Source organism: Gopherus evgoodei, chromosome 4, assembly GCF_007399415.2.
Source record: "Gopherus evgoodei ecotype Sinaloan lineage chromosome 4, rGopEvg1_v1.p, whole genome shotgun sequence".
Taxonomy (NCBI): Eukaryota; Metazoa; Chordata; order Testudines; family Testudinidae; genus Gopherus; species Gopherus evgoodei.
The window spans coordinates 131,522,872-131,544,877 of NC_044325.1; the positions used below are offsets into that span (position 1 = coordinate 131,522,872).

Consider the following 22,006-nt stretch of genomic DNA (forward strand, 5'->3'; position numbering starts at 1 on the left):
CTAGGCAACACCAAGGCTAACACTGTGTGCCTGGCCCTAACAGACATCTTTGCCAGGGTAGGTTGGCCCTCCGACATCCTTACAGATTCAGGGTCTAATTTCCTGGCAGGGACCATGGAAAAACTGTGGGAAACTCATGGGGTGAAACACTTGGTTGCCACCCCGTACCACCATCAAACCAATGGCCTGGTGGAAAGGTTCAATGGAACTTTGGGGGCCATGATACGAAAATTCATCAACGAATTCTCCAATAATTGGGACCTAGTGTTGCAGCAGTTGCTGTTTGCCTACAGGGCTGTACCACATCCCAGTTTAGGGTTTTCACCATTTGAACCTGTGTATGGTCACGAGGTTAAGGGGCCATTACAGTTGGTGAAGCAGCAATGGGAGGGGTTTACGCCTTCTCCAGGAACTAACATTCTGGACTTTGTAAGCAACCTACAAAGCACCCTCCGACACTCTTTAGCCCTTGCTAGAGAGAACCTAAAGGATGCTCAGAAAGAGCAAAAGGCCTGGTATGACAGACATGCCAGAGAACGTTCCTTCAAGGTAGGAGACCAGGTTATGGTCTTGAAGGCGCAACAGGCCCATAAGATGGAAGCATCATGGGAAGGGCCATTCACGGTCCAAGAGCGCCTGGGAACTGTAAACTACCTCATAGCATTTCCCAATTCCTCACTAAAGCCTAAAGTGTACCATGTTAATTCTCTCAAGCCTTTCTATTCCAGAGACTTCCAGGTTTGTCAGTTTACAGTCCAGGGAGATGATGCTGAGTGGCCTGACGGTGTCTACTACGACGGGAAAAAAGACGGGGGCGTGGAAGAGGTGAACCTCTCAACCACCCTGGAACGTCTGCAGCGGCAACAAATCAAGGAGCTGTGCACTAGCTTCGCCCCATTGTTCTCAGCCACCCCAGGACGGACTGAACGGGCATACCACTCCATTGATACAGGTAATGCTCACCCAATCAGAACCCCACCCTACCGGGTGTCTCCTCATGCCCAAGCTGCTATAGAACGGGAGATCCAGAACATGCTACAGATGGGTATAATCCGCTCATCTACCAGTGCATGGGCATCTCCAGTGGTTCTGGTACCCAAACCAGATGGGGAAATACGCTTTTGCGTGGACTACCGTAAGCTAAATGCGGTAACTTGTCCGGACAACTATCCAATGCCACGCACCGATGAGCTATTGGAAAAGTTGGGACGTGCCCAGTTCATCTCTACAATAGACTTAACCAAGGGATACTGGCAAGTACCGCTAGATGAACCTGCCAAGGAGAGGTCAGCATTCGTCACCCATACGGGGGTGTATGAATTCAATGTCCTTCCTTTCGGCCTTCGAAATGCACCCGCCACCTTCCAGAGGCTGGTAGATGGTCTACTAGCTGGACTGGGAGAATTTGCAGTTGCCTACCTCGATGATGTGGCCATTTTTTCAGACTCCTGGCCCGAACACCTACTACACCTGGAAAAGGTCTTTGAGCGCATCAGGCAGGCAGGACTAACTGTTAAGGCCAAAAAGTGTCAAATAGGCCAAAAAAGAGTAACTTACCTGGGGCACCAGGTGGGTCGAGGAACCATAAACCCCCTACAGGCCAAGGTGGATGCTATCCAACAGTGGCCTGTCCCACGGTCCAAGAAGCAAGTCCAATCCATCTTAGGCTTGGCCGGATACTACAGGCGATTTGTACCACACTACAGCCAAATCGCTGCCCCACTGACCGACCTGACCAAAAAGACCCAGCCAAATGCAGTTAAGTGGACTGATGAGTGTCAAAAGGCCTTTACCCAGCTTAAGGCGATGCTCATGTCTGACCCTGTGCTCAGGGCCCCGGACTTTGACAAGCCATTCCTAGTAACCACAGATGCATCTGAGCGTGGTATAGGAGCAGTGCTCATGCAGGAAGCAACAGATCACAACTTCCATCCTGTCGTGTTTCTCAGCAAGAAACTGTCTGAGAGGGAAAGTCACTGGTCAGTCAGTGAAAAGGAATGCTATGCCATTGTGTACGCCCTGGAAAAGCTACGCCCATATGTTTGGGGACGGCGGTTCCAACTACAAACTGACCATGCTGCACTAAAGTGGCTTCATACTGCCAAGGGGAACAACAGGAAACTTCTTCGTTGGAGTTTAGCTCTCCAAGATTTTGATTTTGAAATTCAACACATCACAGGAGCTTCTAACAAAGTTGCTGATGCACTCTCCCGTGAGAGTTTCCCAGAATTCAGTAGTTAAAAATTCTGTTAGTTATATACTTAGTAGTATATGTAAAGATGCATGTGTTGTAGTAATCTGTTTATTTTAAAGTTCTAGAAGGAAATCGCCGCCAGTGAGCTTCCCCACTGTCTGCAATTTGGGGGGCATGTCATAAACAGATAGCTAAGGATTAATGTCTCTTTCACCTGAAGCACCTGACCAGAGGACCAATCAGGAAACCGGATTTTTTCAACTTTGGGTGGAGGGAAGTTTGTGTCTGAGTTTTTGTTTTCTGTCTGCCTGCTTTCTCTGAGCTTTGGAGAAGTAGTTTCTACTTTCTAGTCTTCTGTTTCTAAGTGTAAGGACAAAGAGATCAGATAGTAAGTTATATGGTTTCTTTTCTTTGGTATTTGCATGAATATAAGTGCTGGAGTGCTTTGATTTGTATTCTTTTTGAATAAGGCTGTTTATTCAATATTCTTTTAAGCAATTGACCCTGTATTGTGTCACCTTAATACAGAGAGACCATTTGTATGTATTTTTCTTTCTTTTTATATAAAGCTTTCTTTTAAGACCTGTTGAAGTTTTCTTTACTGGGAAATTTCAGGGAAATTGAGTCTGTACTCACCAGGGAATTGGTGGGAGGAAGAAATCAGGGGGGGAGATCTCTGTGTGTTGGATTTGCTAGCCTGATTTTGCATTCCCTCTGGGTGAAGAGGAAAGTACTTTTGTTTCCAGGACCGGGAACAGAGAGGGGGAGTCACTCTGTGTAGTTTCACAGAGCTTGTGTCTGTGTATCTCTCCAGGAGCACCTGGAGGGGGGAAGGGAAAAAGGATTATTTCCCTTTGTTGTGAGACTCAAGGGATTTGGGTCTTGGGGTCCCCAGGGAAGGTTTTTCAGGGGGACCAGAGTGCCCCAAAACACTCTAATTTTTTGGGTGGTGGCAGCAAGTACCAGGTCCAAGCTGGTAGCTAAGCTTGGAGGTTTTCATGCTAACCCCCATATTTTGGACGCTAAGGTCCAAATCTGGGACTAAGGTTATGACAGAGGCATGTTGCGCATATGCTAAGAAGTGGATGCTTTTGAAAAAATAGGTCTGAAGCTCACTGTGTCTCAGTTTATCTATCTTTTAAAATGAGCATAACAAAATGTAGGGGTGGCATCAGACTGCTCAGAAGATGCTTTGAGCTGCGCAAATAAACAGAAACACAGAGCGACATTGTGCCACAGCAGAACATGTCCCAGGACTGAGTGTTTGCTGCTGCTCTCGCTAACATTTTGTTGATAAACATGATCCTGCAGTAAAGCCTCTGAAATCCCACAGAGAGAAATACTCACAGGCCATCAGCTCAGACCAGGGAAGCAAGGTGCCGTCAGATGCTGCTGCTGAAGAATGACATGGAGAGGGAGGAGAGCCACAGACAGAGAAGATTCTCCCCCAAAGGTTAGCTAATCCTCCAGTGAATTACACTGCAGCTGGGGCTGATTAAGAAGGATTCTGATTCCACTAGATCAGTGAATAAAACCAGCCCTGTTCATACTCGGGAGCAGGGGAATATTTGTCATTTGCTATCTGCTCGATTTATTATATTTGTGTTTATTGAGGGCAAGGCCCCATTGTGCTAGGTGCTGCACACACAGATGGCGAGGGACAGACCATGCCCTGTGGTATTTACAATCTACCTGGACCAGTGCTTCTCAAAGCCGGTCCACCGCTTGTTCAGGGAAAGCCCCCGGCGGGCCGGGCTGGTTTGTTTACCTGCTGCGTCTGCAGGTTCGGCCAACTGCGGTTCCCACTGGCCACGGTTCGCCGCTCCAGGCCATTGAGGGCTGCAGGAAGGGCGGCCAGCACATGCCGCTTCCCGCAGCCCCTACTGGCCTGGGACGGTGAACCGCGGCCAGTGGGAGCCGTGATTGGCCGAACCTGCGGATGCGGCAGGTAAACAAAACAGCCCGGACCTCCAGGGGCTTTCCCCGAACAAGTGGCGGACTGGCTTTAAGAAGCACTGACCTAGACAAAGCAAACAATATTACGCACAACTGGGGAACTAAGGTGCAAAGAGAATTGGCCAAGGTTGCACAGTGAGCCGGTGGCAGAGAAAACAATTGACCCCCACCCCACCCTCAGGATGAGAGACCAGCTTCCCATTGCACAGCTAGAGGATCAGGCAGCTCACTCTTCGCAGAAATGGCTGCTCTTAGGCTAGCCCTGGAAATGTACAGAGGTGGAGGGGGCAGAGCTTATAAGCAGAGGTAACTATTGGTGTGTTTGCACTGGAGAAGGCTGTAATTAACACTGGCTTTATCCCCCACACATAGAGAGCCATGCAGTGCATGCAGCATTATGTTTTATGAATATCCCAGGCTGAGTGCAGAGTGTGTCGTGTTGATTAATGGTACCTATTAGATTTCATTCTCTCCCTAATTGGCATTTTTGTGTACAGTGTGTCAGTGTGAAGGTGCCCTCATTAGCCTGATTAGCACTCTTGTCAGTCACCTGTCACCCAGCCAGGCTCTCCTGCTCCCTGGAATGGCGACTGACTTTTCCCCAGGATTTAAATATAGAGGCGCTACCGGCTTTTCTGAATAAAGCAAAGAAGCCACCTCCAGGGCCTGTCCATTTGCATCCCTGCCACCCACTGCCTCATCAATCATTCTCTGAGCACACTGCCTGTGCAGGAAGGCAGCTGTCTCCGGGGATGGCGGCCTCATCCCTCACTCTGCTACTACTGAGATCAGCTAAGGGCTGTCCAATCTAGAGCTGAACTGAACCTGCAGAGTTGGAGGATTTCAAACAGGGAGAGCCCCTTTGAAGTGCCTTGCTATGGTGACACAGTGAAGTGTCCCTTTAGATCTCAGAAGTCTTTTGTACTGGAGTCGGTGTGGGTAGGAAAGTCTTCCCTTCCCATAGTGTAGCACTCCGCTTTGGTAAAGTATGGAAGCGAGGAGAGATTAAAAAGACTGGGACTGTTCAGCTTGGAAAAGAGACGACAAAGGGGGGATATGATAGAGGTCTATAAAATCATGACCGGTGTGGAGAAAGTAAATGAGGAAGTGTTATTTACCACTTCGCATAACACAAGAACCAGGGGTCACCAAATGAAGTTAATAGGCAGCAGATTTAAAGCAAACAAAAGTATTTCTTCACACAAAGCACAGTCAACCTGCAGAACTCCTCGCCAGAGGATGTTGTGAAGGCCAAGACTATAACTAGGTTAAAAAAGAACAAGATAAGTTCATGGAGGATAGGTCCAACAATGGCTATTAGCCAGGATGGGCAGGAATGGTGTCTGTAGCCTCTGTTTGCCAGAAGCTGGGAATGAGTGACAGGGGATGGATCACCTGATGACCTGTTCTGTTCGTTCCTTCTTGGGCACCTGACATTGGCCACTGTCGGCAGACAGGATACTGGGCTAGATGGACCCTTGGTCTGACCCAGTGTGGCCGTTCTTATGTTCTTATGGATCAGAGCCCCAGCACTGGAGTGACTTCAGACAAGACTGGACCGGACAGTACACCTCATCGGAACAATCCTGCACTGGCTGGATGGGGGCCTGTAGATGGCCTCAAAGCCCTCTGTGCCTTTTTTTCATCTCCAACAGCTATGATTCCTGGCAGCCTCCAGGCCAGGGAGATCATGGCACCTGGCAGCAAACAGCCTGCTTATCTGTGAACACCCTTAAGGGGATCTGGGCTTGTTTGAAACCGTGGAGCTACTGCAGCTGTCAACAAGACTAAAGGAAGAGGGTACAGAGCGGTCACTGACGTACAGCCAAAGGCGGGGAGGACCTCGGACCTGGCAGTCTCTGCGTGTTTGTGTTACCTTACATCAAAGGCCGACCCATAGCAGGGACCCCACATGGCACCTCCAGGGGGAGCAGCAACTGTGAAGGGGGTTAGCTACAGAATCACCTTGGGGCAAGGAGACACTGTCCAGAGGCCCCTTTGAAACGATGTTTAGGAGGATCCAGGACACGCAGTCTTACTCCATCCCAACCCCATCGCCCCCCAGCCCAAAGCCAGCAGGGTGGGGGCAGGGGGGACAAGAGGCCCCTACCTGTCATAGTCTCCATTGCAGAGGGCTCGCACAGGGATGGAGAACGCCTGCCACACAGGGTTGAGCGTGTTCTTAACCACTTCTGTTTTGTGGCAGATGGTGAAGCTGCGGGATAGGGAGGGGCATGTGGTTATCCAACCAAGCCATGAGCTAACTCTGAGAGCCCTGACGCCTTCCTGGGAATTGTGTTAGGGGCCTCTCTGGCTGTGTGGGGCCTTCAAACCCGGCCCCTTAGCCTTCATCCTGCTGCGGACACTCGCCTGGCCTTGTGAACGCTGCCACCGAAGCTTTAGTGGCTGGAAAATCCCCTCAGAGCCTGTGGCCTTGTCTGGGGCCTGACCCAAAGACTGAGAGCCTTCACATCACTCTAGTGGGCTTTGGAGCAAGTTCCCAGCCCTGCAGATGGATGTCCCGACATCGTCTCCGTACGGGCAGTGGCAGGGTGAAACTTAATTCGCTCCTGCATCCATGGGCCTCGGCCCAGATACACAGAGAGGGTCTAGGGCTGAGAGGGGAGACCAGCCTGCAGGGGCCGGTCAGCCTTTGGCCTCTCAGGGCCTGATCCTGAGAGGAGTTGAGTGCTCATGATTCCCACGGAAGTCAGTGGGAGCTGAGGGTGCTGGGTGCCCCTTGCTGTCACATCTAGGCACTGCTCAGACTCTGTAACCTCTCCCGCTCAGGCCCTGCCCCTCTGGGGAGCACTCAGGGAGCACAGGGTCTCACCGTGCTATGGACCAGGCCAGCTTACAGCACCCACCCTGGGTATGAGCCTCCCAGATGTCTGCGTCCAGCAGGCCCAGGGTAAATGGGACGTGTCTCCAAGGCCCCGTGCAATATGCCGATCAGCACAGTGAAGGGAGGCAGTTTACGGGGGAGACGGGGGGCTGCCTTTGATGCAAGCCTGCAGCATGTGCTCTGAATGGGAGCGCCAGCTCACCCCTGCCCTGTTTGTCTTTGATTTAGAGAGATCAATGGGATGAACGTCTCCGTTCTGCTTGGCACACGGCTCATTAAGCTTCTCATCCCCTGGAGGAATTACAGCCTCGTTTCTTCTCTCATCTGCCGGATTCGGGAGAACTCAGGAGGAATTTCATACAGCATCTTGCAATGTGCTGCGAGGGGAGGTTGGCTCCCCCCGCCCTGCTGCCTAGGGATGCACCAGCCCCCATGCCCAGCAGATCAGAGCTGTCACATGCACTTTGCATAGGTGTGAATGGTGGCAGAGGGCATGAGGGGCTTAATGCATGTTGCATCCCGCAGGTTTGTCTGGGCTAGGAACCAAGTGGTGTTTTACAAGGCAGGCTCTCCCACTGCTGAGCACCCTGGAGCCAGCCACGGTAGCAGGTTGTGGCGGACCCCAAGGATCCCTTCCCAGGTGTCTTGAGGTGCAGCAAGAATTCTGCCATTAACCCTTGGAACGCCGGCCTTTGCCAGACTGCCAGCCAAAGCCAGGCTGTCTGCGGGTGCTGTCTGTCCCTAACTCCTCACAGCTTTACGGTGTCACGCACATCACTGAGTGATGGCTCCTGGGTGCTGGCTCAGGCCTGAATCATGCACCCATTCCTTCACACTGATCAGTGCACCAGGGGCCAACCATAGCAGCGAAACTCTCCCCAGCCCTGTTTCCACCTGTGCTGCCCCTCAGGAGTGTGGCAGGCCCAGCTAGCCAGTGAGAGCCTCTCCCCCTCCCAGCCACCCACCCCCAGCTGAAGGATGCTGCTGTCTCTGCTCTTTGCCTGAACCAGGCAGAAGGCTGGAACCAAGAGGGAGGAACTTTGAGGGGGCCAGCATGGCACCATGGCAGGTAGGTATGGGACCCCACCCTAGGCCTGCTAGCCTGGGGAAGCGAGCGCTGGGCTGGCACTTACGTTCCATCCTCGTTGCTTCGGTAGAACACCATGAAGGGGTCGGACTTCCCGAAGAAATCCTTCTTGTCCAGCTTGTTGGCACAGAACTGCATTGTGGCCACGTCCTGGAGGGAGAAGCACACGTACTGTGAGTGGCACTGGGGTCGGGGGACGCCACCAACCTAGCGGGCTCTGGAACAGCCCTGCACTCAGGGGGGTGGTTGAGGAGAGAGCTACAGCCCAATGGGTACGCTCTGCCCTGGGGCAGCCAGAGTGGCAAAGTGCGGGAGGGGTCAGGTCAGAACTGAGATGCGCTGGAGGAATTGGGAGGGGACTTAGGACTGGGCTAATAGGGGCTGCAGGCTGGGACTGAGGGACAGCAGCAGAGCTGGGGGAAGCCCAGGGCTGGGCGAGCAGGGGCTGGGGGTTGGGACTGAGAGGCAGCAGCAGAGCTGGGGGGCTGCAGGGCTAGAATAGCGGGAGCAGGGCGGCTCGGGCCTGAGAGGCAGCAGCAGAGTTGGGGAGGAGCCCAGGGCTGGGCTAGCAGGGACTGAGGGTTGGGACTGAGGGGCACCAGCAGAGTTGGGGAGGAGCCCAGGGCTGGGCTAGCAGGGACTGAGGGTTGGGACTGAGGGGCACCGGCAGAGCTGGGGAGGAGCCCAGGGCTGGGCTAGCAGGGACTGAGGGTTGGGACTGAGGGGCACCAGCAGAGCTGAGGGAAGCCCAGGGCTGGGCGAGCAGGGGCTGGGGGTTGGGACTGAGGGGCAAAGGCAGAGCTGGGGGAAGCCCAGGGCTGGGCGAGCAGGGGCTGGGGGTTGGGACTGAGGGGCACCGGCAGAGCTGGGGGAAGCCCAGGGCTGGGCGAGCAGGGGCTGGGGGTTGGGACTGAGGGGCACCAGCAGAGAGTTGGGGAGGAGCCCAGGGCTGGGCTAGCAGGGGCTGGGGGTTGGGACTGAGGGGCACCGGCAGAGCTGGGGGGCTGCAGAGGGCTGGCATGGTGGGGTAGAGATTGTGTGTTGATAAAGCAGCAGGACCGTGCATGAGCAAGCCTCACAGCATTTAAGACCAGAAGGGTCCTAGACCATCTCCTGGCCACCTGTGTAGCCCAGGCCTTGAATGGCACCCAGCTCCCCCTGCACTGAGCCCAAAGCGTGTCGTTAGATCAAAGCATTGCCATCCTCAGGAACCAAGGGGCCCTACGCCCCGTCAGTGGCAGCGAATTGATTTGCTGGAACATGCCCAGAGGGTCCCCGTTCTGCAGAGGAGGGCAAACTTCCTGAGGTCCCTGCCCATCTGAGCTGGGGGGAAGTTCCGTGCCGAGCCCACCCTCGCCTGCAGCCAGCGAGCTGGGGCTCCCCACTGCTCCACCAGGAGCAACAGAAAGGGGCTGCCGGGCAGGGGCGAGGCTGGTGACTTACATCCCAGTGCAGGAAGCCCAGGAACTGCCATGTAAAGCACCACAGCTGAGCCCTGCAGGAGGCCTGGCCTGAGCACACGCTATGTGTTCATGAGGAGACACCAGCGCAGATGTCAGCCTTGGGGGAGGCCCCCTTTCTGGTGCCTGGGGCAGCTCTCGTTAATACAGGGTCAGCTCTCTCTGTGCATCCCATCCTGCTTGGGACACACCATGCTGCACGGCAGCCCACAAGGACCAAGCCCCATGCAGCCAGAACGCCCCGAGGCAGCAGCCTAGGCAGCGCCAGCGAGCCGGCAGCCTGGGCTGCAAGGGACATGGAGCCCAGAATCCAGCAGCATCTCTAGGCCTCAGCTGGTGGCAGTCTGGGAAGTTCCTGAGGGCTGCAGAGATGAAGGTGCAGAGGGGCTGGGCTCATACACCTGTTCCCTATCAGGAAGAGGGGGCAGGAGAAACCCTTAATTGTACATTTCCTGATTCTCCCACGGCTGAGCTTTGCTCAACTCCATGTTCTCTGGGGGGATGACGTACCACCGAGCTGCCTGCAGGTTTTGGCACTGACTATGAGATGGGGGGGTTCGGTGCTGTTGCTGGCTGTAGCGAGGTTAAACGGTCCCTGGAACTGCCACTAGCAGCCTCTGGTTTCCACCAGCTTAGATTGGCCCACGTGGGTCTTTTATTAATAAGCACATGGCCTATTGTGATCACATGACGCAGCCCCTAGATGAGAGGTCTCCAAGTAGCACCCAGGAAAAGACAGTTACTCACCTTTGTAACTGTTGTTCTTCAAGATGTGTTGCTCATATCCATTCCAGTTAGGTGTGCGTGCGCTGTGTGCACGTTCGTTGGAAACTTTTTACCCTAGTAACACTCGGCGGGTCGGCTGGGCGTTCCCTGGAGTGGTGCCACTATGGCACCGGATATATACCCCAGCCGACCCAGCCACCCTTCAGTTCCTTCTTGCCGGCTACTCCGACAGTGGGGAAGGAGGGTGGGTTTGGAATGGATATGAGCAACACATCTCGAAGAACAACAGTTACAAAGGTGAGTAACCGTCTTTTCTTCTTTGAGTGATTGCTCATATCCATTCCAGTTAGGCGATTCCCAAGCCTTACCTAGGCGGAGGGGTCGGAGTGAGATGTGGCAGCATGCAGAACCGCTGCACCAAAGGCTGCATCATCTTTAGACTGTTGGACCAGCACATAGTGCGAGGCAAAGGTGTGGACTGATGACCAGGTCGCTGCGCGGCATATCTCCTGGATAGACACATGGGCCAGGAAAGCGGCTGATGAAGCCTGAGCTCTGGTTGAATGCGCAGTGAGATGGCCCGAAGGGACATGAGCCAGGTCATAGCATGTGCGTATGCACGCCGTTACCCAAGAGGAGATCCTCTGGGAGGAGACCAGTAGACCTTTCATCCTCTCGGCGACTGCCATGAACAGCTGGGGGGATTTCCGGAAGGGTTTTGTCCGCTCGATATAAAAGGCTTGCGCCCTACGGACATCTAAGGATTGTAACTGCTGCTCCCGTCGTGAAGAGTGAGGCTTCGGAAAGAAGACCGGGAGGAAGATGTCCTGGTTGGTATGGAAGGCCGACACTACCTTAGGGAGGAACGCAGGATGACGTCGCAGCTATACCTTGTCCTTGTGAAAGACAGTATACGGCGGGTCTACCGTAAGCGCCCGAAGTTCTGAAACCCTTCTGGCCGATGTAATGGCCACTAAGAAGACTGTCTTCCACGACAGGTACAGGAGAGAGCAAGTCACCAATGGCTCAAACTGCAGAAGCATAAGTCTTCTTAGGACTAAGTTGAGGGCCCAAGTGTGGGCAAGGCAGCGTACTGGGGGGTACAGGTGCTCCAGGCCCTTAAGGAACCTGATGACTAAGGGGTGGGAAAACATGGAGTGGCCACTTTCTCCAGGATGGAATGTGGGGATAGCCGCCAAGTGCACCCTCAGAGAAGATATTGCCAGGCCCTGTTGCTTAAGTGACCAGAGATAGTCCAGAACTATGGGAATCGAGGCCTGAGAAGGAGTAACGTTCTGCGTTGTACAGCAGGAGGAGAAACATTTCCACTTGGCCAGGTACATGGACCAAGTGGAAGGCTTTCTGCTACTAAGGAGAATATGCTGTACCAGAGCAGAACAGCGCAACTCCAATGTGTTCAGCCATGTAGGAGCCACGCCGTGAGGTGAAGGGCCTGCAGGTCCGTGTGGCGAAGACTGCCGTGGTTCTGCGTTATGAGGTCTGGAAGGAGAGGCAGGGTAACTGGGCTGGCCATGGACAGGTCAAGCAGAGTGGTGTACCAGTGCTGTCTGGGCCACGCTGGCGCAATCAGAATTAGGTGTGCTCTGTCCCTGTGGAGTTTTATTAGGACCTTGTGAACCAGAGGGAATGGTGGGAAGGCATAGAGCAGGTGGTGCCTCCATGACATGAGGAATGCGTCCGTGATCAACCCCGGTGAAAGACCCTGGAAGGAGCAGAACACTTGGCACTTCCTGTTCGTGCACGAGGCGAACAGGTCTATGCGGGGAAACCCACACCTCTGGAAGATCGAATGAATAACATCTGGTCTTATCGACCATTCGTGGCAGAGGAAGGATCTGCTCAGCTGATCAGCCAGAGTGTTCCGAACCCCTGGAAGAAAGGATGCCACCAGGTCTATCGAGTGGGCTATGCAAAAGTCCCAGAGTCGAATGGTCTCGTGACACAGGGGAGAGGAGCGAGTCCCTCCCTGTTCATTGATATAATACATGGCCATTGTGTTGTTTGTAAACACTGAGACACAACGGCCGTGAAGATGTTGCTGGAACGCCTGACACGTGAGGCGGACTGCTCTCAGCTCCCGGACGTTTATGTGGAGCATCAGCTCGTGTGGTGTCCAAAGGCCCTGTGTACGAAGGTGACAGCGAGGGCTGTGGTGGATGGAATGGTAGCCCTGCACACACCAGGGAGGGAGTTAGCCACCAGTCGAGGGAGCGTAAGGTGCTCGGGGGAACCGTCACCAGAATGTCCCTGCCCGGACGGTAGACCAAATTGAGCCACGTCTGGAGGGGTCGCAGGCGGAGCCTGGCATATTTGGTCACAAAAGTACATGCGGCCATGTGGCCTAGTAGACCGAGACACGTGCGAGCTGAGGTGGTTGGGGAGGTCTGCAGGCCTTGAATGATAGTCACGATCGCCTGGAAACGTGGCTGGAGGAGGTAGGCCCTGGCTCGAGTGGAGTCCAGGGTTGCCCCTATGAAGTCCAGCCTTTGTGTGGGGACCAGGGTGGACTTTTCCGCATTGAGGAGGAGCCCCAACTGGGAAAATAGGTCTGTGATTACGCCCACGTGTTGTTGGACCTGAGTCTGGGAGGTTCCCTCGATGAGCCAGTTGTCCAGATACGGAAATACATGTATCTTCTGCCGGTGGAGGTAGGCGGTGACGACGGCTATGCACTTCGTAAACACCCTTGGGGCCGTGGAGAGGCCAAAGGGGAGGACAGTAAATTGGAAGTGCTGGTGATTGGCCACAAAGCGGAGATACCTCCTGTGCGGAGGGAAGATGGTGATGTGGAAGTATGCGTCCTTCATGTCGAGGGCAGCATACCAGTCTCCAGGATCCAAAGACGGGATAATAGTCCCCAGGGAAACCATGCGGAACTTCAACTTGACTAGAAACTTGTTGAGGCCTCGCAGATCTAGGATAGGCCTGAGGCCTCCCTTGGACTTGGGAATCAGAAAGTAGCGGAAGTAAAACCCCTTCCCCTTCTCATCTGATGATACCTTCTCTATCACTCCTGCGGCGAGGAGAGACTGCACCTCTTGTAAGAGGACTTGCTCATGAGAGGGGTCCCTGAAGAGGGACTGGGATGGGGGGTGGGAAGGCAGGGATGAAACAAATTGGAGGTGGTATCCTTGTTTCACCGTCCGTAGGACCCAGATATCTGAGGTCAGTTGGGACCATGCCGGGAGGAAGTAGGAGAGGCAGTTGTAGAAGGGAGGAGAAGGATCCTGTCCTGAGACTGGTACGCCGTCCCCGTGCGTACCTTCAAAAGGTAGACTTAGGCCCTGGAGGTGCCTTTGTGGGGCTGTTGTTTTGACTCCTTTGGGGCTCAGACTGGTGTCTACGGCCACCCCGCCCGCGTCTTCTACTGAAGTCTTGCCTGTGCTGGGGCACAAAGTATGGGCGGTGGGGTTGAGGCCAGAAGGGTCTACGTTGGGTCATGGGGATATGCATGCCCAACGAGCGCACGATGACCCTGTTGTCTTTTAAACCCTGCAACCTGGGGTCAGTCTTCTCAGAGAACAAACCCTTGCCATCAAAGGATAAGTCCTGGATGGTGTATTGGAGCTCGGGTGGCAGGTTGGAGACCTGGAGCCAGGAGATACGCCTCATTGTGATACCTGAGGCTAGAGTTCTGGCTGCCGAGTCGGCCGCATCGAGAGAAGCTTGGAGGGAGGTTCTGGCCACCTTCTTTCCTTCTTCCAGGAATGCGGCAAATTCTTGGCGCGAGTCTGGGGGTAGGAGTTCTGTGAACCTACCCACCTCTGCCCAGGTGTTGTAGCTGTAACGGCTCAGGAGAGCCTGCTGTTTGGCCACCCGGAGCTGCAGGGCACCTGCCGAATACACCTTGTGACCCAGAGGTCCATCCGCCTAGCCTCCTTAGATTTGGGGGCTGGTGCCTGTTGGCCATGGTGTTACCTTTCGTTGACCGATCGGACAACTAATGAGGAGGAAGGAGGGTGGACATACAGGTATTCGTACCCTCGAGAGGGTACCATGTATTTCCTCTCGACTCCCTTTGCCGTAGGGGGAATGGAGGCTGGGGACTCCCATAAGGTGTCGGCAGTGGCCTGGATGGTCTTAATAAAGGGCAGAGCCACCCTAGTGGAGGTATCCGCTGACAGGATGCTCACGACGGGATCCTCAACCTCCGGGACTTCCTCTACAGGGAGGTTAATGTTAAGCACCACCCTTCTAAGGAGGTCCTGATGAGCTCTGAGGTCTATAGGCGGGGGCCCTGATGACGAGGTCCCTGCCACCGCCTCATCCGGAGAAGAAGAGGATGACACTCCGGGGATGAGAGGGTCCTGAATGGCCTCTTGCTCATGGGTTGGTTCCAGCTTTAGCGGTACCGGGGAGCCTGGCAGATGGATCAGCTGCTCCTCTTTCCCAGCAGGAGGGGGACAGCTGATGGTGGCTTCAGGCGCCGGATGCTCTGAGGAAGCGGGTCGGATCTGTGCCAAAGGACCACCCTGGGCCTGGTGGTAGGCCCAAGGTGTCCAAAAGGTCCACTGTTGAGGTCCCGCGTCCTGAGACCGGACGTCCTGGAAGACCCCGGTAGGCACCTCCGTATCACGGTCCTGGTCGTAGAAACTGTCCGCGTGGGAGGACACCGACATCTGCCTGGATGGCCATGGAGGAGCAGAGAAATCTTGGGCTGAGGTTCCGACGGACCTCGCTCCCCTCCTTAGCGGGGACCGGTGCCAGTATTCGTTGCGGTACCATGATCGAGATCGGGACCTGCGACCAGACCGGTGCTGAGAGGTCGACCGGGATCTCGAGTCCCTGCAACATGAGCGGCTCCGGGAGGTACGGTACCTGGGTTGATGCCGGAAGCTAGAGCGGTGCCTCGAATAGCGAGGTGGGGAATATGAGTCCGACTGGTGCCGCGAGTCTGACCGGTGCCGTGCAGAGGAACGGTGCCGGGACTGCGAGCGGCGTCAAGAGCGGGAGCGGCGTCTCGACCGGGAATGCCTGCGGGACCGCAATCTTGAGCGGTGCCAGTCCGCTGAGCCGACAGATGGTGGTCTGGTCAGGGTCGGCTTGCCCAGAGATTGGATTACCCGCACCGGCGGAGCCGGCAATAAGGGCAGCGCTGCATTCGTGAGGGCGATAGGTTTCTCGCCACTGAAAACGCCTCTGGCGTGGATGGCATGGTGAGCTCTACCGTGGTACGCGCCGGGGAGCTATCAGGTGCCGGACTCGATGGCCCTCGCGGGACTGGAATTGACGGTGCCGATGTCGTCGGTGCCACGGCGGGTATCGGTGCCGGGTGGTCTGATCTAGGCGCACTCTCTGGCTGCGGCATGGGCGTCGCCAAGGCAGCAGAGGTCTTAGCCTTTTTCGGCCTCAGGGAAAGAAAGCGACGTGGAGTCGACTTCGGTGCCGGTGGCGGCCGGTGCCAGCAGTCTTTAGGCGTACCGGTGTGATCAGGTGCCGTGGGAGTGCCTCTGCTCACCGACTGCCCGGTGTTTGGTGCCGAAGGTGGTGGTGTCAAGGCCGCTTCCACGAGGAGCTGTTTTAGTCTGATGTCCCGCTCCTTTTTAGTTCGCGGCTGGAAAGCCTTGCAAATCGAGCACTTAAGTGCGATTCCCCGAGGCACTTTAAACAGGAGTTGTGCGGGTCTCTTATTGGCACAGTTTGAAACCCAGTGAGCCGGGCATGAGCTCCGGTACCGGTTGCGGGGAAAGGGCTACTCCCCGAACCCCGCTAACTAGTAACAACTAATTATACTATTAACCTAATAACTTACCACTAAAACTATCTATATACAAGAACGACAACTATGTATACGACAACAACAAGAAAGACTACGAGTAGCTAGGAAAGGTGGAGGTCAGCTAAGCCGCACTCCACTGTTCCAACGACCGACATGGACGGTAAGAAGGAACTGAAGGGTGGCCGGGTCGGCTGGGGTATATATCTGGTGCCATAGCGGCGCCACTCAGGGGGCGCCCAGCCGACTCGCCGAGTGTTGCTAGGGTAAAAATTTTCTGATGAATGTGCACGTGGCGCGCGCACCTAACTGGAATGGATATGAGCAATCACTTGAAGAAGAACTGCAGGAAGTGGTATTAGTCAGTCAGTAGGAGGCGCTCTCCCCTGGCAGTCGGTGCTGATGCCAATGCCCCAGCGTGGCACTAGGGGGCGCTGTGCTGCTGGAGGGGCTGCCGTTTAGACAAGCAGTAAAACTGGTCCTTTGGGGATTTTAAAGATCCCCCGGTTGTTTCCCCAAGGTTGAGGCAGAGAACCCCAGTGTCCTGGCCAAATTCCAGCCTGGGTCCTACTGTGCTGCATCAAATTCCCCCTGCAGCTTCAGCTAGCTCCAGGATCCTTTTCTTCTCTTCCCCTAAGTGTTGCAAAGTATGGTCACGTGCGGGTGAGCAGCTGCCGTGCTCTGCCCCAGAGATGGCTGCATTTCTGCAGTGAGTGAGTGATCCAGCCACTCCATCCCTTTCAGAATACATTTGTGACTGAGCCCGGAGGAGCCCTGTCTAGTGGTTAGAGCAGGGGACTGGGAGGACTCCTGGGTTTCATTGCTAGCTCTGGTAAGGAGTGTTGTCTGTGCTTAGAGGAGGGGCTTAGCAGCCAGGAATCCTGGATCCCTGGCTCTGCCCTTACTGATGGGGAGACCTTGGGCTAGTCACTTCCCCTGTGTGCTTGTCTCCCACTCTGTGATGGGATTATAATGCTTACCCAAAGCCCTTTGGGCCCCCCACAGGAAACGTGCTATAGACCTGCAGACCGGGGCTGCTGAACCAAGCGCCAAGGCAGTGGAACCTGACAGCGGGGAGAGACTGCAAATGCAGGGCTGGCTAGCTGCTCCCTGCGCACTGTTTCCCCGTTACAGACGCCCTGGAGCCAGAGTAGGTAAACTACAGCCCAGGGACTGCATCTGGCCCTTCAGACGTTTTAATCCAGCCTCGAGTTCCCACGGGGAGCGGGGTCCAGGGCTTGTCCAGCTCCAGCCGGGGAACAGGGTTAGGGGCTTGCCCCACTCTGCGTATGCCATGGATCTGTGCGGCTCCCGGAAGCAGTGGCATGTCCCCTCTCTGGCTCCTACACATAGCCATGGGGCTTTGCACACTGCCCCCACCCCAAGTGCCACCCCCGCAGCTCCCACTGCTCAGGAATCACAGCCAATGGGAGATGCCGGGATGGCACCTGCGGACAGGGTCCTGCGCTGAGCCACCTGGCTGCGCCTCCACCTAGGAGCCGAAGAGGGGACATGCTGCTGTTTCCAGGAGCTGCTTGAGGTAAGCGCCTCCCGGAGCCTGCACCCCTGGCCCCCTCCAGTAACCCAACCCCCTCTCCATCCCTCATCTCCTTCCTGCCCTCCAAACCCCTCAGTCCCAGCCCGAAGCACCCTCCTGCACCCCCAACTCCTCATCCCCAGTCCCATCCCAGAACCCTCACCCCCCCGCACCCCACTCCCCTGCCCCAGCTTGGAACCTCCTTCCACATCCTGAATTCCTCATTTGTGGCCCAGGAGCCCACTCTCACAGCCAGAGCCCTCACCCCCTCCCACACTCCAACCTCCAATTTCGTGAGCATTCATGGCCCACCATACAATAGCCATACCCAGATATGGCCCTTGGGCCAAAAAGTTTGTCCATCCCTGCCCTGGAGCCTGGCTGAGACCCCCAGACAATGGACGGCAAAGCCTTGGAGAAGGAGCTGTGCGGAGCATCTGTTACCCCCATGGTGCCAGTTTCCCTAGTGACTGCAGCGAAAGTTGCCATAGGGGATGCAGTCTGGCCCAGTGTTGGGCAGGAAGCAGTGGTGCCCTCTGCCCCTCATCTGAACACCTGCTCAGTGCGGAAGCCCCCAGCTCCCATCGGGATAGGACGGATCCTTTAAAGGCCCCTAGAGCGACCCCACTGTCCCAGCTGCTAGGCCAGCTGCCGCAGACTGCGTAGGCTCTGGCACCAGCCCCAGCATGACGGGGAAAGGAGTAGAGGCAGCACTTTCCACGCTCCCATGCTGGCTGGACACCCTGTCCAATGCCCCGAAGGCACCAGCACCATCGGCTGCCTGTGACAGCTGCCCGCCTGTCTCAACTCTGTTCCTCTGCTGGCTCTGCATGGGCTAGAGAAGGTACCTCTCCCCAAGGGATCCAAACCCCAAGGAGGTGTCACTGTCAGGGCTGGCTCCAGGCACCAGCCCAGCAAGCAGGTGCTTGGGGTGGCCATGGAGCGAAGGACCTGCCGCCGAATTGCCGCTGAAGACTGAAGCGGCGGCGAAAGAGCTCCCACAGATTGTGATCACAGCTTTTTTTTGTTTGTTTTTTTTTTTGCTGCTTGGGGTGGCAAAAACCCTAGAGTAGCCCTGGTCAGGGCTGGGTGGGGTGCAGCCTTGATGGGAGTTGCTTCACTCTCTGCCAGTATTTGCGATCTTCACACCAGCTGGCAGGCTAGCCTCAGCCATCGGGTCTGATTCCCCCCTCATCACCCCAGTTTAAATCAGGAGTGAGTCCATCGGGCATGATTCCCCCTCATTACCCTGGCGTAAATCAGAAGTGATTCCACCAGGCCCGATTCCCCTCTCATCACCCCAGTGTAAATCAGGAGTGATATTACTGAAGTCAGTGGTGCCACAGAGGTGTCAGACGTGCGGGAGTGAGAGGAGAATCTGGCCTCAGTCAAGTGGCTCTGCCTGCAGTGTCGGCCCCATCGGCGCACAGGGGAGTGAATTCCTCTGTGCAGCAAAACAGTTGGCAGGGTTGCTTTGTATTCGCTCCAGCAGGGTCCTGTAAGGGAGGAGATGCAGGTGTCTGGGCTAGTATGTGGGAGGGGGCACTGGTATGTGGGTGTGGAGGATGTGTCCTGTGTGGTGGGGGAGGTATGTGAGCATATGTTCTACACGTGTGTTTGTACGTGTACACAGGAGAGCATGCCAGTGTAGATCCTTTGTGGGCGTGTTCATGAGCGTGTGTGACTGTGAAATGGGTGTGGGTGTGTGCTTAGAGTGGGTGTGTCTGTGGGGCCAGTAATTAGCTGTTTGGGGGCCATGTGCCCATGTGGGAGTTGCCCTGGGCTGAGTTTGGAGCTGTCCGGATTTCCCTGTGGAGCAGAGGGTGCACACAGCCTGGCTGCAGCCCTCACCGCGCAGCAATGTAGCAACTAATGATGACAGATGGGCTGGCTCCCAAGGAGCGGTCACTGAGGGTCACACTCTGCCAGCTCGTGCCAGTTGCCTCCTGCTGCATTCGTGGGTAGCCCTGTCTGTGTCTGCTGGGCTCAGGCATGAGCTGCCGGGAGCAGTGTGCTCCCAGAAAGGCAGGGTCTGCCTGAGCAGGAGAGCCCTTCGGGGCGTTCCTCCATGGCTCGGGCAGCCAGGTAGGGCTCTGAGCTGGGGACAGGCTCCTAAACAAAAGAGCTGCCAGCTCCCCATGGAAGACAATGGGGCACTTGATGGCACAGGGGCTGCGCTGATGGAGGAGAAAAGCCCTGGGAGCCTGCCTTAGCCAGGCTAGACACTAAATTGGCACCTAATGCGCTGTCTGCACACTCGTACCTGCAGATCGTCACACACACACAAACGTACCCACACACCACTACACACAGACTCATACCAGAGTAAACTGGCCTGGCTCTGCTGGTGTTACCCTTGCTGCCTCACTGACCCCAGTGCAATTACAACCGTTAGCTGAGGATCTAGCCCAGCAATGAGCCTGGTCTAGCACATCCCCTCTCCAAGCGCACAGGGCAGGCCACCCAGGGTGCTCTGTGCAGGACACTGCGCTTGCTGCTGGGGACGATGGCCAAGGAAGGAGGTGACATCCAGGCCCCAGGCTGGGCTGGGACCATCACTCCACTTGCCCAGTGCTGCTGTGATCCAGCATCGCCTGGTTACAGAGATTGGCTCAGCACTTGGACCCTTCTCAGGGAGCAGGGCCTGGGGGAGTCCAACAATGATTCTGTTAACGCCTCGCTCACAGCGCTGGGGACAGCCGTCCTGCGTCACCTCATACCCACTGCAGAAGGGTGGATGCACCGATGGCGAGGCCCTTCGGCCAAGTCTCTCCCAGTCCCCCCCTACCAGGGTAACAGTCTAACAAATAATTCCAAGCCCTTGTGTGCGCTCTCGGCCTCGACACTGGGTCCAGAGGTCCTTCCACCCCTTGTCTCAGGGCTTCACAGGGCTTCCATCTGCCAAGCTCCACAGTTCTCAAGGTTCACCCTCCTTTCAGGGCAGGGTCCCCCTGGAGTCCACCGACGAGTCCCCCAACACAAATTAAAACCACTTCTGCCTCTCCAGGTGGAAATGCCTGTTCCTCTTAAGTTTCCCCTGCTGCGCCCCTCAGCTGAATGTCTCCCCGGGCCAGAGCCAGCACCACCGCAGCTTGCTCCACTCTGGTGGCTTCTCCAACTCTCCTGGCTTCTCGCCAGGTTCTTCACTTGGGAGACAATCCCACGGCCAGCCAGGCTTCCTCTCCAACTCTGCCACCCTCTCCCCTGCAGCCCCACCCACCCCCTGCAGCCCTCTTCTGCTCTAGGTAACCAGCTCCTCCCCCAGCAGGGCTTATCTGGAACTGGGCATGGCCCACGCTCCAATTAACTCTTTCAGAGCCACCCACACACCCAGACTGTGACTTGCTGAAACCAATGGGCCGGGGCCCCTTGGCTGGTGCCCATGGGACTCATACTATCAACTGTCACACAGCTATGCCGATCACACCAGCCGAGGATCCTGCCCCGGAACCATACCTGATGCTGTTGGCCACCTGGTTCTGGTGCAGACTAACCAGCGTGCTGCAGAAAAGCTGTATCCCGACACATCAGGGATTTGCTTTGGAGAGGCTGCTTGTGTGGATGACGATGCACCACCAAGAAAGCTGGAGGTTGCATTCGATTTAGGGCTTGGCTAGATGAACAGTTACTGTGTGCCAAGCTGGGGTGTCAATCCACAGTGCACCAGCCCACCATGCACTAACCGGTCCTCTGATCCCCTCCTGTTTCGAAGTGGGTGGATCAAAGCTCACTAGGGAACTGTGACATTGCACTCCATATGTTTTATGGAAATATGCTACTGAGTGTGAATATAATGTAACTGGAAAATGCTTCATGCAAAAGGTCTCTTGTAAGGTATCATTACAAAGGTTATAATCTACCAAGTGTGTTCATCCTATTTATATGCATGTATCGTTCTTGTATCTGAAGCTAGAAATATAAAGTATAACTCTGAGGTACTACTGTAATTATGCAAAGTGTGGGCCATTAATGGTGGCTTAGAATCTTGATGGCTCCCATTAACCAGGACAATTGGTTGTAAATGATTCTGTTTACTTGCAAGCCTTCCTGTGTTCAGTGAGCCAGCCCAGGAAGAATGGTGGAATCCATCTTAAACCTGAGGCTTTTCCATGTAGAAGGAAGGGTGAGGATCCAGAGAGACAAAAGATTCCTGCCTTGTGCCAAAGCTATAAAAGGGGGTGGAAGAGAACACAGGATGGTCCAAGTCATGAGAAAACCCCTGCTTTTCACCTAAGATGCCTGCTGGAACTAACCAGGACTGTACCAGGGGAAAGGATTGGGCCCAGACCAGGAAGGAGTCTAGTCTGTGAAAGAAGTTTATTGGAACACCTCGGAGGGTGAGATTTACCTGTAAATAGTTTTTTAATGTATTAGGCTTAGACTTGCACATTTTGTTTTATTGTACTTGGTAACTTATGTGGTAAACCCAGGACAAACAGCTACGGGGGGGGGGTAGTAATTCGT

The 22,006-nt window shown here is 55.2% G+C and overlaps 1 protein-coding gene across 4 annotated transcripts in view; it reads right to left on the reverse strand.

Moving 5' to 3' along the window:
• The window catches only part of LOC115650746 (copine-5), a 197,947-nt gene that overhangs the window by 95,009 nt on the left and 80,932 nt on the right, over positions 1–22,006 (reverse strand). For 2 of the 4 annotated variants that reach the window (XM_030561100.1, XM_030561099.1), the window contains 2 exons: positions 8,129–8,232; positions 6,261–6,365 (listed from right to left, as the gene is read on the reverse strand). In XM_030561100.1, the coding sequence (XP_030416960.1) occupies positions 6,261–6,365; positions 8,129–8,232 (209 nt within the window). Of the gene's footprint in view, positions 1–6,260; positions 6,366–8,128; positions 8,233–20,998; positions 21,067–22,006 lie in introns of those variants that run through there. The other 2 variants (XM_030561102.1, XM_030561101.1) reach the window with 2 other exon arrangements.